General features: G+C 41.2%; 1 protein-coding gene across 5 annotated transcripts in view; it reads left to right on the top strand.

Annotated features, from left to right (window-relative positions):
- Positions 1 to 3,927: 3,927 nt before the first annotated feature.
- Positions 3,928 to 13,443, top strand: part of pals2b (protein associated with LIN7 2, MAGUK p55 family member b) — a 22,412-nt gene continuing 12,896 nt past the window's right edge. For 2 of the 5 annotated variants that reach the window (XM_048229871.1, XM_048229870.1), the window contains exons 1-2: positions 3,928 to 4,014; positions 10,987 to 11,059. Coding sequence is in view for 1 of the 5 variants with exons in the window: in XM_048229869.1 (XP_048085826.1) it covers positions 11,266 to 11,275 (10 nt within the window). In the remaining 4 variants the exon portion in view is untranslated. Of the gene's footprint in view, positions 4,015 to 10,986; positions 11,060 to 11,237; positions 11,276 to 12,732 lie in introns of those variants that run through there. The other 3 variants (XM_048229869.1, XM_048229867.1, XM_048229868.1) reach the window with 3 other exon arrangements.

The raw sequence follows: 13,443 nt of genomic DNA, 5'->3' as shown, positions 1-13,443 counted from the left end.
CACCCACTAGGATGGAGGGCCAATCAGCAACAATCAGAATTAAAAGTGACTGTGGTAAATGATAGAAATGCCTGCTAACACCAAAAAATTGCAGTCAGATGAATGTGTACATTTATACAGCAAAGGTAAATACATTGATTTCTAACTTCTGATACAGTTTATTATCAGTTTGTAAAGGTTAGGCGAAGTAACGTTAGGAATCCCTGATAAATGTGACATGGTTAAGTTGCAACCAATGATTTCAAAGCAAATGCAAAGTCTATGTCCATTACGATGCTATGTTTGGAAACATTTTCCAATTGTGAGTAGCCTACCTCTGAAACCGGGATTATTTTTATGCTGAGGTAACAATTTTAAATGATGTTTATAAAAAAAATCTTTTGTCTTTTGTGCTCCTATCGTATAATTCAAGACAGTGCTTTCTGGAAGGCACTAGGGTTAGAGTTAGGGTGGTTAGGGTTAGGGTTAGGTGCCTTGAAGTCAACGGTGGCAGCACTGCCTTGAAGTCGACAGTGGGAGTCCAAAAGACCATCAAGCTGAATTCTGCAGCCTGTGTAATCTAATGAGCTGATAATAGAAGTATAAGTCAGAGCACGTCTTTGCAAATGTTGCATGTGTAGTCTGCAGCTGATAATCAGCTTGATTATCTCTAGGGTTGACAAGCTGTTTGCTAGGGTTGGCAAGCTGTTTTTCATAGGGTGTATTTTTGAAAAGAGCCACAGGGTGGCAGTGTGGCCTTCCTTGAATGTTTACAGGGAATCTCTTAGATCACAGAGAAATCATATCATGGTGGTGTGTTACACCCTTTCCTGAAGAACAGGAGATACAGACATCCATTGCCCTCCCATCTTCATATCCTCTTTCCCGATATCCACATATCCAGAAATAAGTCCCACAGAGAGAAATATACATCTTCACAGATAAATACATATAGTGGAGTTGTGATCACAGTCAGATGAATCAATTTTTGACAGACAGTTTATTATCAGTTTGTAAAGGTTAGGCGAAGTAACGTTAGGAATCCCTGATAAATGTGACATGGTTAAGTTGCAACCAATGATTTTAAAGCAAATGCAATGTCCATTACGATGCTATGTTTGGAAACATTTTCCAATTGTGAGTAGCCTACCTCTTCACAAAGTGAAATTAAGTGAGTCTGGTGAAACCGGTATTATTTTTATGCTGAGGTAACAATTTTAAATGTTGTTTATAAAAAAATGACTCAAAGGAAATTACTCCATAGCTTGATGGACCTCTTAATTTCAGATGAAAAGCATTTTTGAAATCCATTTTTACACAATGCAATTGCATGCTGATGACTACACTGAATATGGGATTAATTATACAGTTACTATAGCCCCATTAGCAAAAGTAATGATGTATGGAAAGCATAATATTCAAGCAGTGTTTAGTTAAGAGTTATCCTTAATCACACCAAAAGTTCTTAGCTAAGATAGAATTCAGGCAGAACTTTCAACATTAGGGGAAATATTAATTGATTTCAGTAATAACTTGAAGTGACACAGCAGCTTCATCAGATGGGAGAAAGGATCCGCAGTGGCTGCCAAATGAGTGCCATTACCGTTCTCTTTGTGAGGGCACGAGACAACTTGGCTGTTCCAGTTGTTCTGCTTTCTGGATCCCATCAAGAATCCATATATTTCAACCAATATTCAATGGATCAAGAAGATGCCAGCCAGGTGATTTCTTCTTGGGCAAGCAGACTTTTGACTTTTCTCTCTACAGATATTCTCTTGTGTTCATTCATGGATGGAAATGAAAGACTCATCTCAATGGTGAGATGTTCAAGCAAATGTGCTTGATTAGGTAGGTAGATTAAAGCTTTCCAGCTGTAATATTGAGTGAGTTATTAGAGAGGAAATGGTCTTTTATATGTTTCAGCAGTCACGTTTTGTAAACCACACTTACATTTACATTCTGCTGTCCATGGTACTAAGCATGAAAAGTTTGTCTGATGAAAATACACAGGAGTGGAACATAACATCCACACAAACAGCTGTAGTAAACGGTACCTGATATGGCTGCCACATGGCGTTACCTGTGTATGTGAAAAAAGTCCTCTCCCTACAACCGCAAATCACGATTCACATGTCCTTTCTTTTCTCTTCTCCTGCAACTCCTTGTAGCTTTACATCTCCCTTTGGTTACTAAATGATTGATTAACAAATTATGCAATAATATACAACTGCTCTATGTGTTTGAACTACAAAACAAAATAAATCTATGTACAATTAGCCTATAAACAAAAAGCATATTACATTATGAATGTGTAATACTGTGTTAATGAATGTGACATAAACAACATTACAACCTGCACAAAATTTCATCATCCACATGCCAAACACCATGAAGATTTTGTGTCTGCACAAATGTATGTTCACTACTTCACTGCAACAGTGCAACAACAGGCAAAGTATATATAGTGAAAAATGTGCACTCAACCATCAAACCAATACCCCAAAATCCTCAGAGCCCAACCACTTCCGACCAGTCGTACGCACACCAATAATTATTAAACAAATCCTTCACCACATCCTGCTATCCATCAGACCCAAACAAGGAGTGGAGGATGCAGTGGCTTGCCCTCTCTAAACCCTCCTTCAGCACACACAGACACCTGCAACTTCGCATCAGTCCTCTATGTCAACTTCAGCTCCATGCTCAACATAATCCAATCACTGCCACTCAGAGACATGCACAGCAAAACTGCAAACTGAAAGCTCTGTCTGGTGCCCCCCACCTCCTGCTGTTGCTTTACAAAAGCATAATTCAACTCATCCTGCTCCCCCTGTTTCTTCACAATGTCAGCCGTCACCTCCAAAAACAAACTCATTAAAAAACACACACTGCCGCCAAGATAATAGGCCTAGTCTCCCTACTCCCAAGCTATCAGGCATACAGTAAATGATAGCCATCACATACCTACCACGAACAATAGCAAATGACACAGACCACTCCTGAAGCTCTTGAAGACCCAACTCTTCTAAGGATAGGCTACCTCTTCTCCTAACACTTCTAACAACACACACTTACCATGCACTTCCATCTCTTCTCTCCTCTGCCTCCTTCTCTTACTACTCCATCCACACTGACTATTACGTATAATGTCTGCACTCTTATCCTCTAGTAATTGTATTGACACATGCAGTAGTAATTCCTTGCTAAGGGCTCCTCTGCACTGTAGAAATATTATTCTCTTTCTGTATTATTCTCTTTTAAATGTGCACAGTGGGTGAAATCAGCTCTTGTCATTCTATTACAAATTCATAAACACATGGAATGATATCTTTTATGTTTTTCCCCCCCCAACAATAATGTGTAATAGTATTTTACCTGCCATTCTATCATCAAGCAACCTCTGCACTCCCTTTCTCTGTCAGTTATTTAACCTTTTGGCATATGTTTACAGTTGATTGTTATTTAACCTTTTGGCATACTATTCAGTAAATGTTTTGGACAACAGTGAGTGATACTTTTAGCAAAATTATGTCTTGATATTGGTAGCCTATGCCTTGTACTGAAGCATTTCAGGCCTGTGTCTACTTTCTGTTCCTTTAATTAATTCAGTCCATTTTAGCTCGAAATAGTAGGCTTTTTTTTTTTTTTTTTCTTCTCAAGCATTGGGCTGTCCCGATAAGCATGTCTAGTTTTGCTTCCACTTTTACCACGACTCCATGAACTAACTGGAGACAATGAGACACATAAGTCAGTATGATTGGATAGCATGAGAAATCATAGTAGATTTTGTCGTGCAAATCTGTCATACATGGCAAGACCACGATATGGTCGTGATGGGGCGGGTGCGAGGGGGTTGTTATTAGCTTCACTTGGCTGTGATTGGTCCACATTCTGTGACATTTTCATATGGGTGGTGCCTGTGTGTTTGATTGACATTGTGTGTAACGCCGTCGAGTTTGGTGCTAGCTTGCGGGATCTCTGCGCTGAGGGGTCACCAGGACGGGAGAAGTGTATAACCCACGCTGGCATTTACAGGTACTTCTTTACTCGTTTCAGAATGTCACACCTGCACGTTGAACAGGTTTTGATCCGAGTGCAGAAGAAAAGTAGCCCATGGTCAGTGATTATTGAGCACTTTTGTAACGCTAACCTATGCGTTAACGCCGTTTTGGTAATCGTAGCAGTATAGCCTCAGATGGCGCATAGCTGGGGAATTTACGGAGACATGGTCCCCATAAACTGCGTTGAAAATGGGAGAGATAGTGTTTCCTGCTTCTCAATCGTAAGATTATAAATAGTGTTTCCCTGTCCAGTCACTAACTGTGCTTTGAATGGATGTCAAACATGGCGCACGTGTGGCAGGATGTCTGTAATTGGCTAACAATCATGTTGCCCTAAGATGTGTTCTCGAGCTCGCATGCGACTGCTCTTGGCACTTTGCGTAGGCACACGAAGCTTTAAAAGGCAGTCCTTCGATTCGGTAAATACTTTCCGGACAAGAGGGCGTGTGCGTTCACATGTTTGGACAAGCTACTAAAAACAGCTTTGGGTAAACTGCAGCAATTGATGTTTGCTTGTGTCCAGCATATTTTGTCTGCTCTTGGTTGGAACAATAACTTAACGTTAACGTTAGTTTCTTCATATCACTCTCTGACCAATCCAGACAAAAAGGGTAAGGCCCATACAGCTGTTTGTATGTGTAACCAAATTAGCCTACCATACGGTAGGGTGCTCAAGTCCGAACTGAAAGCTCCGCGGTCCTTATAATGAGCCGGATTAACGCGTATGTGAGTACTCACTACCAGGTGGCGCGTGCTGGGGAAACCCCCTTCGCCTTAATGACGTGCGTTTCCGGGGATCCTAAAGGGAGGGACTTCAGTCGTTTATACCCACTAGACCACACACACACAAGTGGATCATTGGATTTTTGGACCTTCGTCTTTGCATTTTTTCATCAGACGATTGGACTTGTGCGTGTAGGCCTAGAAGGTTCGCCCCTGTATGCCGACATAGTAACAAATAATAAACAGACACTCAAGTTTTATCTTTCCTGTAGGCCTACTGCCGGGTGAATGTTAAGTTGAATCCATTGGGGTTGCTTGGGTTTGGGTCTACGGATATACCTAGGTCTACTGCAACTAATTGTGCCTGAGCTCAAGTGTCTGTGCATGCCTACAAAAAACAACATGGACAGTGCTTTGATTTTTCATGTTTGTATGATTAATACCAACAACAGTGTAGAACTCTTGTGCTAAAAATGTAGCTGATCCATTCAGTTTCCCTGGAAGTTCATAGTCATAAACAGTCTATGTACTGTATTATGCTGTACTTTGGCTTGCCGTGGACAAGGGCAAATATTAATGTAGCGTAATTTTCTTTCCTCCCTCAAATATATCTCTGATGCATTCCTATTCCTATCAAAGCCTATATGAAAGTTTTTTTTTTAATTCAAAACATCTCTTCATACACACACAAAAGTTGACACATGCGCACACTCACACACACTTGCAGACCCTGGAGGAAGGTGCTAGAGAACAACGGAAGGTCATGTGACGTGTTATGTCACACACTACTCAAATATTGCTGAGCGGAGATGAGTCTGTGAGGGAGACATTAGCGCTTAAAAGAATCACATAATTTCTACCTCCTCTATTGGAGGCAATGTTGTGTCATTGTTTTGTCAATTACATTGATAATGATCTTTCATAAATGCATCACCCATAGGCTATATTTGCTCTGATGTCCTAATCCTCTTATGCTTGGGCACTTGGCCATGCAGTTTGACCTACATATATGCAGCGTGTGTGTATGTGTGTGTGTATGTGTATTGGGGGTGGGGGGCCGGGTACATTAGGCTACCTCTAGACAACCCCCTCCTCTCGCCCCTCTTGTATTGGATATGAGAGTGTGTGTACGTGTATTAACTCATTAGGTTCACAACAGGCCTCTTTTGTGGCCGTTTTGGCTTGTGGGCTCTTAGTTCACGGTTTCCTTGCAGACTCCACCTCACTGTCAGTAACTGAGTGAATTCCAGGCATTCAGAGCGTGAGAGTGAGTGAGTAAGTGAGTCGGGAAACATTGGTACGCCAAATTTTAAGCAGGAAGGAAAGTGACCATCAACAATGTGCATAGACACGCACGCGCACACACACACACACACACACACAAGAAGAAGAGAGAGAGAGAATTGCAGACAAGTTTGCAAGCCAGGTGATGTGAGTCATGCACTGTATTATCAGAAATTTCAGATAGTAAAGCACTGAAAAAAACACTGTTTTTGAGCTGTTTTAGTATTGTTTTATTTTATGTTGTGCTTCAGTGCTTCATGTCCGTCTAGTCTAGGCTCACAATTTGAGCAGACTGGTAGATTTTGAACCGGCCGCTCCTCTAAAGGTGATGATCCATAAGCCCACTTTTTGGACAGTGTTGCTGGGCAACCACATAACTAGTTCCATGTGTTCTGATTGGGTGATCATGAAAATTTGCCTACTAATGATTGCTCTCCAGAAAAACAATTGTGGCCCAATATTAATGGGTGCATGCCAGAACAACAATACTCAGGAACATTGCTTATGTACCATCAGGTTAAAGGATCCATGCTACACACTTTCTCTGAAAACCCAATAGAAAAAAGGCTGATTTTGCAGCTGAACTTCTATTTTGATATTAACATTTACATGCACTCTATTACTGGTACATTACATGCACTCTAATTGGCCAACATCTTTAGGCATCCTCCAGGTGTATTTCTAGATTGCTATTGGGGGAAAGAACATAATAAATATAGAGCAATGTGATGTAGAAATTATACACTTCTTTAACTTCTTTAATTTAAATTAAAATGTCATTTTAATTCCTCTATGACCATTTCCTTTCTGTGACCATTACAATTGGGGAACAGTTCAATTTGAAAAGCCTGGTACATTCACTGTAGTCACACTGACATACGGTATCTTATTTCAAAGCCAACAAGAACAAATGGTTTCAGCAGCATGATCTCTTTAACCTCCTTAATGGATCATTAAGTGCTGTATCCCCTTTTCCCTTGGTCGTCCTCAGCATTGCTCATGTCATTTTAATATGTCCTGGTACATTGCCAAGACAATTAAACTACCTACAAAGAGAAAACGTGCTACCCTTTTCTTTGGGAAATAACTATACTTGGGGTGATTTTAGTCTTGTGTCCTTTTGATTGAGGAGTTGCAAGAATAGAATTCAAAGACATTTATACAGAGTTTTCATATGGGGTCTACAAAAATTGCATGATTTGTGTGATTATGACAAACTGCTTGTCTGCCCTGTTAAGTACCACGTTGTCTTGTAGGGCTGTGTAAGGCCCAATAATAATAACTAGATGTACCGCATAGCGATACAAAATATGACCGCCGCTCAGTACTGTACATCCGTTCCGCGATAATAAATCACACTTCAATTTGTCTCCATCTTTTACTCCATCCCCCACTCTTGAAACTTTTGTGTATGCTTGTTTGGCATGCCTGTGTGGGTGTGTGCGGCTGCACAGAAAGTAGCCTTCTGGCGCTGAAAAGGTGAATAGATTGTAGAATAGCCAAAGAAGTTGTAGCATTGTTATAAAACCTTTAAAATCTCTAAACAATGACAAGTAGGGCAGTTCATCACAGTTCATCCATTGCAACTGGATTGATGAAAGGTCACTTACACCTGTACATTGTATTTGGGAAAAGCAAAAGGTATCAGCATAATGTTATGTTTTTATTTATTTATTTATTTATTTATTTATTTATTAATAAATAAAAACATCTCTGTCAGTTCCATGCCGTTTTCAACAGCTATCAAAAACAAAGGTCATTTTTGGATGGATGGATTTTTTGTGAATGTTTCTTCTCCTACATAAGATTTTAGTCATCTTTAGTTCATGTGATACTTTATTGTCAATGCACAAATTAAGTCTGAAACGTTATTTTCAATGCACAAATTAAGTAACAGTAGTCTGAAACGAAATGCTGTTTTACATCTAACCAGTGGTGCAAATAACTGACATGTCCAAATGGGCCTTGATGAAATGCGTCGCTAGACTGTTCATACACATTTTAAGTTGAAGAGCTGTTATTGTTCGTGCAAATATAGGCTGATTCATGTTTCCTTGCATTGTGTAACTGAGGTCCATGGCTAGTCTGGCTTTCACCAGACCAAGCTCAATCTTTTAAGAAATCAAAAAATAAATAGCGGGCAGATTAGGCTGCGTTCAGCCAGCCTAGTCCATAGGCGCCCAATATTGTTTAATTTTCCGATTGAGATATCCACGTTCTGGCTATTCTAAATGCAAAAGTGCATCAGGGAGTTATGACAAAACTGTAACTAACAAACTAGATCCTAATAGAAAGCTGTTAGCTTCCCTAAGCTACAGGTAGGCCTATAAGGTAGGCCTATTTACAACATAAATTGTCAAAAGGCTATGCTGGTGACACAAATAAAATCTCCTTTGGAAACCAATGGCTTACGCCTTACAGTATCAAGTGGACTTAAACTGCCATATCGCGGGCTTAAAAGTTGTAATAAAATTCACGCAGCTCCATGAGTCAAGGAAAGCGCGAATGAAGTAGCCACTTTTAAATGGGACCCACTACACAGTAGCTTAAGGTGTGTTGCTAAAGCAGCCATAATAAAATGAAGGTGTCATTGTTTGGATACTTCACACACACATGCTTTTTAATCTCACAGACTACAACTACCAAGCTGGAATCAAAGCACATCGATTCCCCTCTCACGCCCTGCATGCACTTAAAACAAATAAACAGGCGTCTCAGTCTCACGCATGTATAGGCAAAACTGTATCAGACCGGTGTAACGTTGGTAAATCTTCCATTGCACAGAATGATTTTTGTAGCACGTGCAACAAATGACAGTCGAAAGATACAATTACAGTGCTACTATCAATTTGCTTGGTATAACCACATTTATAGTTTTCTACAAATGCAATCAATCAAATTGGCCTCCATCACTCAACCAACGCTTAACGGTAACATTATTGTACCTAGGTCCTTATTGATATTATAAGATTAACGCATCTGCAGTAAAACCAAGCATGTCCGATAAACATTCTCAGATTTATTTCGGCTTCAAGAAGAAATGGGAATTACATTTCATGTGAACATCGTCCTATCCTTATTAGACGTTCTCTGCGGTAAACTGTGTGGCCCCCGGGGACAAAACAATTTTTTTCCGTAAAAGTCTAGTGGGGCTACATACCCACCAAATTTCATGTGCACCGGTGTTTCGGTGTCCCGGGTATCGTTGACCAAAAATTCAGGAAGTAGATGACGTAAAAAAAAAATAAAAATTGGACAATCATTATATGACCGCTTCGCTAGCGGCGGTCATAATAATGGCACAGTGATGTTTATAGCATCTGTGTTGTGATAAAAACTGCTAGTTTTTCAGACATTTGTTGCAAATGCCTTAACATTTCAGTGATGTTGTTGCAAATAGTGTGAACATTCATCAAGCACTGTAGCCTAATACTACTGCTCAGAATTGCATTCAGACACATTGGCTGGCATCTGTCTGAAATATTTTCTTTATTCCAACCTAGTGTGCAGCATTGTACATGTACCAGCAGTCATCAACCACACACACACACACACACACACACAGATGTTATGAGGGGAGCAGACACACACTGTGAACCTCTGATCCCTTTTAATCCGTCACACACTCAGTCTGTCCACTGGCTGCCTGGCAACCAGCACAGTTGCCTCCACCCATTTAGTCCTCATCCATTGGTTGCAGAGGTGTGTGTGTGTGTGTATGTGAAAGTAAGGTCAGTTACTTTACTGAGTACACACATGTTTGTCATTGATCTGAATATGACTCACTTTTTTGTGTGTTAGAGTTTGTTAGACACAGTTAAAAGCAGTTGTAACTTCTTCAGAACTACTATTGTGTGTGTGTGTGTGTGTGTGTGTTGCATGTTCTCTGAAGTGGATAATTGGATAAACAGGGGACTGAATGGCTTTGCAGCCATTAACATTCTTTGTTAAATTCGTGTGCATACACACACACACACACACACACACACACACACACACACACACACACTTTGAAACTTCTCTACATACATTCCCACTTGCACATCAAATTCATACCCTATCACACATGTGCACATACATAAACAAACACAGGAAGTAGAGGGAGGGAGAGACAGAGAGCAAGAAGCGGATATTAATTTGCTCTAATACAACTCCATTCTGGGATTGCCTCTGTTTCTCAGATGCTCATTAGTCCAAGGGACTGTGGGAGGGTGAAATATTTACTGATTCACTCTCTCACACATACAGAGAGAGAGAGAGAGAGAGAGAGAAGAGAGAGAGAGAACCAGAAACACATCCACTCTTTGCAAAGATTGTTAGACTGTTGATGCAGCTTCGCAGGTAGGTCCACAGAAAGTGTGGAAAGTAGAGTAGGGTTGTGTAGAGAGACTGTGAAAAGCATACTGCCAGAGACAGAGCTCTACAAACAGATGGATTGTCTTAATTATAGATGTAATCTGGGACTAAACGGGCCAGCCTTGACAAGTTAGTTTGGGATTGATTAATGTGGCCTTGTTATGTGGTTCTGTCAACCTGTGTTTATGCTGAACGCATGTGGCTGGTTTTCCTTAGTGTTGGTTGTAATTGTAGTTATGTGATGATATTCACTCTGTGTGTGTGTGTGTGTGTGTGTGTGTGTGTGTGTGGGTGGGTCTGTGTGTGTGTGTGTGTGTGTGTGTGTGCATGGGTGGGTCTGTGTGTGTGGGTTTGTGTGTGTGTGTGTGTGTGTGTGGGGGTCAGTGTCCGAATTGTTGCAGACACAATGAGCCTCTGTCATTTTAAGTGATTATGCTAGACAATGGCTGCAATTCCGTCCCACCCTGTACAAGGAGTGTGTGTGGGTGTTTGGGTTTGTGAGAAAGAGAAAGGGAGATCAGGGGAACAGGAAAGTGTGTATGTGTCTCTGTTCTTGACTTAAACATTCTTTTTTCTGCTGTAGACTTGGTGCTTGGGTCAACGGATGATCTGCACATAGAAGGTATACCAAGGGTTTGGGGCTCTGTCTGGCACAGGTGAGTGAGTATGTGTGTGTGTGTCTGTCTGTCTGTGTGTGCACGTGTGAACAGAAAGCTTACTTAGTGGTATGTAATGCCTTAGAGCCTTAAAACCTGTAACTTAACTTAAACGTCATTCAGGATAGATGGTTCTTTCAGATCGCATCAGAATGATAATATGGTGTTTTTTTCACAGCTGAAGTCCCAGCCAGTATACAGCAGCCATGATCACAGGTAGTAGCCATGCTATTGGCTGATCACAGTTAGAGGCTGCTTAATGTGCTGGAGGGATCCCCTGGCTTGTAGGCTAAGGAGCAGCTGCTTATCAAGGAAGACCTGATTGGCATGTTTGCATGATGAGTTAGGCTAATTAGTTGAATTGCAGGGTTCCTCTAGTCATTTCTAGGTCCGGATAAGTGTGGGGAAAAAAAGAGAGTATGGGAAAATATGTGTGCATCCAAACTTTTGCTCCTATTCTGTTTTCTAAAATAGAAATTCTAAAATAGAATTCAGAATGTCTAGAAATAAGTAGGCAGCCAGTACAGCAAAAATATCTAGGCTACCACTACGGGGTCTAATTTGTTAGACATGCAATGTGTTGATATAGTCACGCACAAGCTAATGTTAATCACTTCGCAAAATCATTTTGCTAATTCAGTGCCCTGCACATGACCTTACACACAAACATGGGTGGGTCAGAACACAGCAGATGAAGCTCTCTAACTGATTTTCTTTAAAATCACACACCATTTTATTGAAACTTATGGTTACACTTTACTTGAAGATATCTACATAAAAGTGACATGACACTGTCATGAACGTGTCATAACCATTATAAGCAAGTCATGAACGTTTATGACCTAACGCTTCTCTCATTAAGTGTCATTCCGTTTATGACAAGTTAGAGTTAGGGTTATGGTTCATGTGTCATGACTGTGTCATGTCACTCTTTTGTAGATACCTTCAAATAAAGTGTTACCAAACTGTCATGAGTACCAAGTAGGTCACAAACTCATTAGTCACCAAATACAGCGGGAGCTCGGCCATACTTAATTTGCAGTCATTTATGGTTCCCACAGAGTTTGGAAATTTTAGCCTGGAGAAATATGGAATTTTAAAATGGAAAATGTGTAGGAACCCTGGAATTAGTTTGTTGCTACATTTGTTTCTTTAAACTGTGTTCATGAGTGCATTCATTCAGGTTTTGCAAGTATCTATCTATCTATCTATCAAAGCTTAATGTTAGATTGGTCCGTTTAGCCTGAAAGTCGGTCTGTGTTTAGGGTGGACATGGGGACGTGGGGGTCAGATGGTCAGGGCTGGATTAGAGGCGCTGCTTGAGTTTGGGCTGCAGCCCGCGGATTCCCTTCAGCATGTCGCCCAGCTAACGCCGACAACACATCCCCATCTCCACCCCATAATATACATGTAATCGGTGAAGTGTGGACTAACTGGACATAGCTGCAGCTTAACAAGCACTGCTGGCTGGTGAGGCAGGCCACAGCAGGACACAACATACATGTCATAAATTCTGAGTCTGCATACTAACTAACTCCCAAAAACCTGGATTAAACATTTACATGCAACAAAGGTGTGTGTGTGTGTGTGTGTGTGTGTGTGTGTGTGTGTGTGTGTGCGCGTGTGTGTGTGTGTGTGCGTGTGTGTGTGTGTGCGCGCGTGTGTGTGTGTGTGTGTGTGTGTGTGTGTGTGTGTGTGTGTGTGTGTGTGCAGCTCCAGGCTCTGATGGACAAAGTGGGGACTATGGGCGGGGCCTGGAAATTTAATCTGGGGAGGCAGGGCATAGGATGGAATTTTGTAGGTCTTTTAAGGGAAGATTATAATCCCACTTGGATTTACGGCATGCAGGATAGGGGGAGGGGAGAGAGAGAGAGAGAGAGAGAGAGAGAGAGAGAGAGAGAGAGAGAGAGAGAGAGATTAGGGGCACAGGGCCAGATCTTCTTAGATCTCATCTGTGCAAGTGCACTAGTGTGGCAGTAGTATTGTCAGTGCTGACCTGTGATCAGTTATCTGATGATACTCCATTCAGCTCAACCTTAGGAGCCAGTGCATCCATCAGATCTTCCACCAGTACTTTTGAATCTTGTATCTGACAAAGAGGGCAGCTTTCATTTCCTAAACATCGTTGGTAGAAAGTATAGAATTGTTCTGATTGGCTGTGGTGATGCATTGAAGTGTGGCAATGCTCGACCTGTAGGGTAGTGAACTCTCTGGTCTAACACGAGTGATGACACACTGATGTCAATGTACACAATGTTCATTAGAGGGAGAGAGGGGGAGAGTGCAAGGTAGAGAGAGCAAAATGGGAGGTATATGTTGGCTCACTTTTTTGTGTGCACATGTATGTGTGGAGAGGGGTGACATGGAGTCCACTATCACACTCT

The sequence above is a fragment of the Alosa alosa genome, chromosome 20 (assembly GCF_017589495.1).
Source record: "Alosa alosa isolate M-15738 ecotype Scorff River chromosome 20, AALO_Geno_1.1, whole genome shotgun sequence".
In the NCBI taxonomy this organism is placed as follows: domain Eukaryota; kingdom Metazoa; phylum Chordata; class Actinopteri; order Clupeiformes; family Clupeidae; genus Alosa; species Alosa alosa.
Note: the sequence above shows the minus strand (reverse complement) of the source record. Positions and strands in the feature narration are given on the sequence as shown.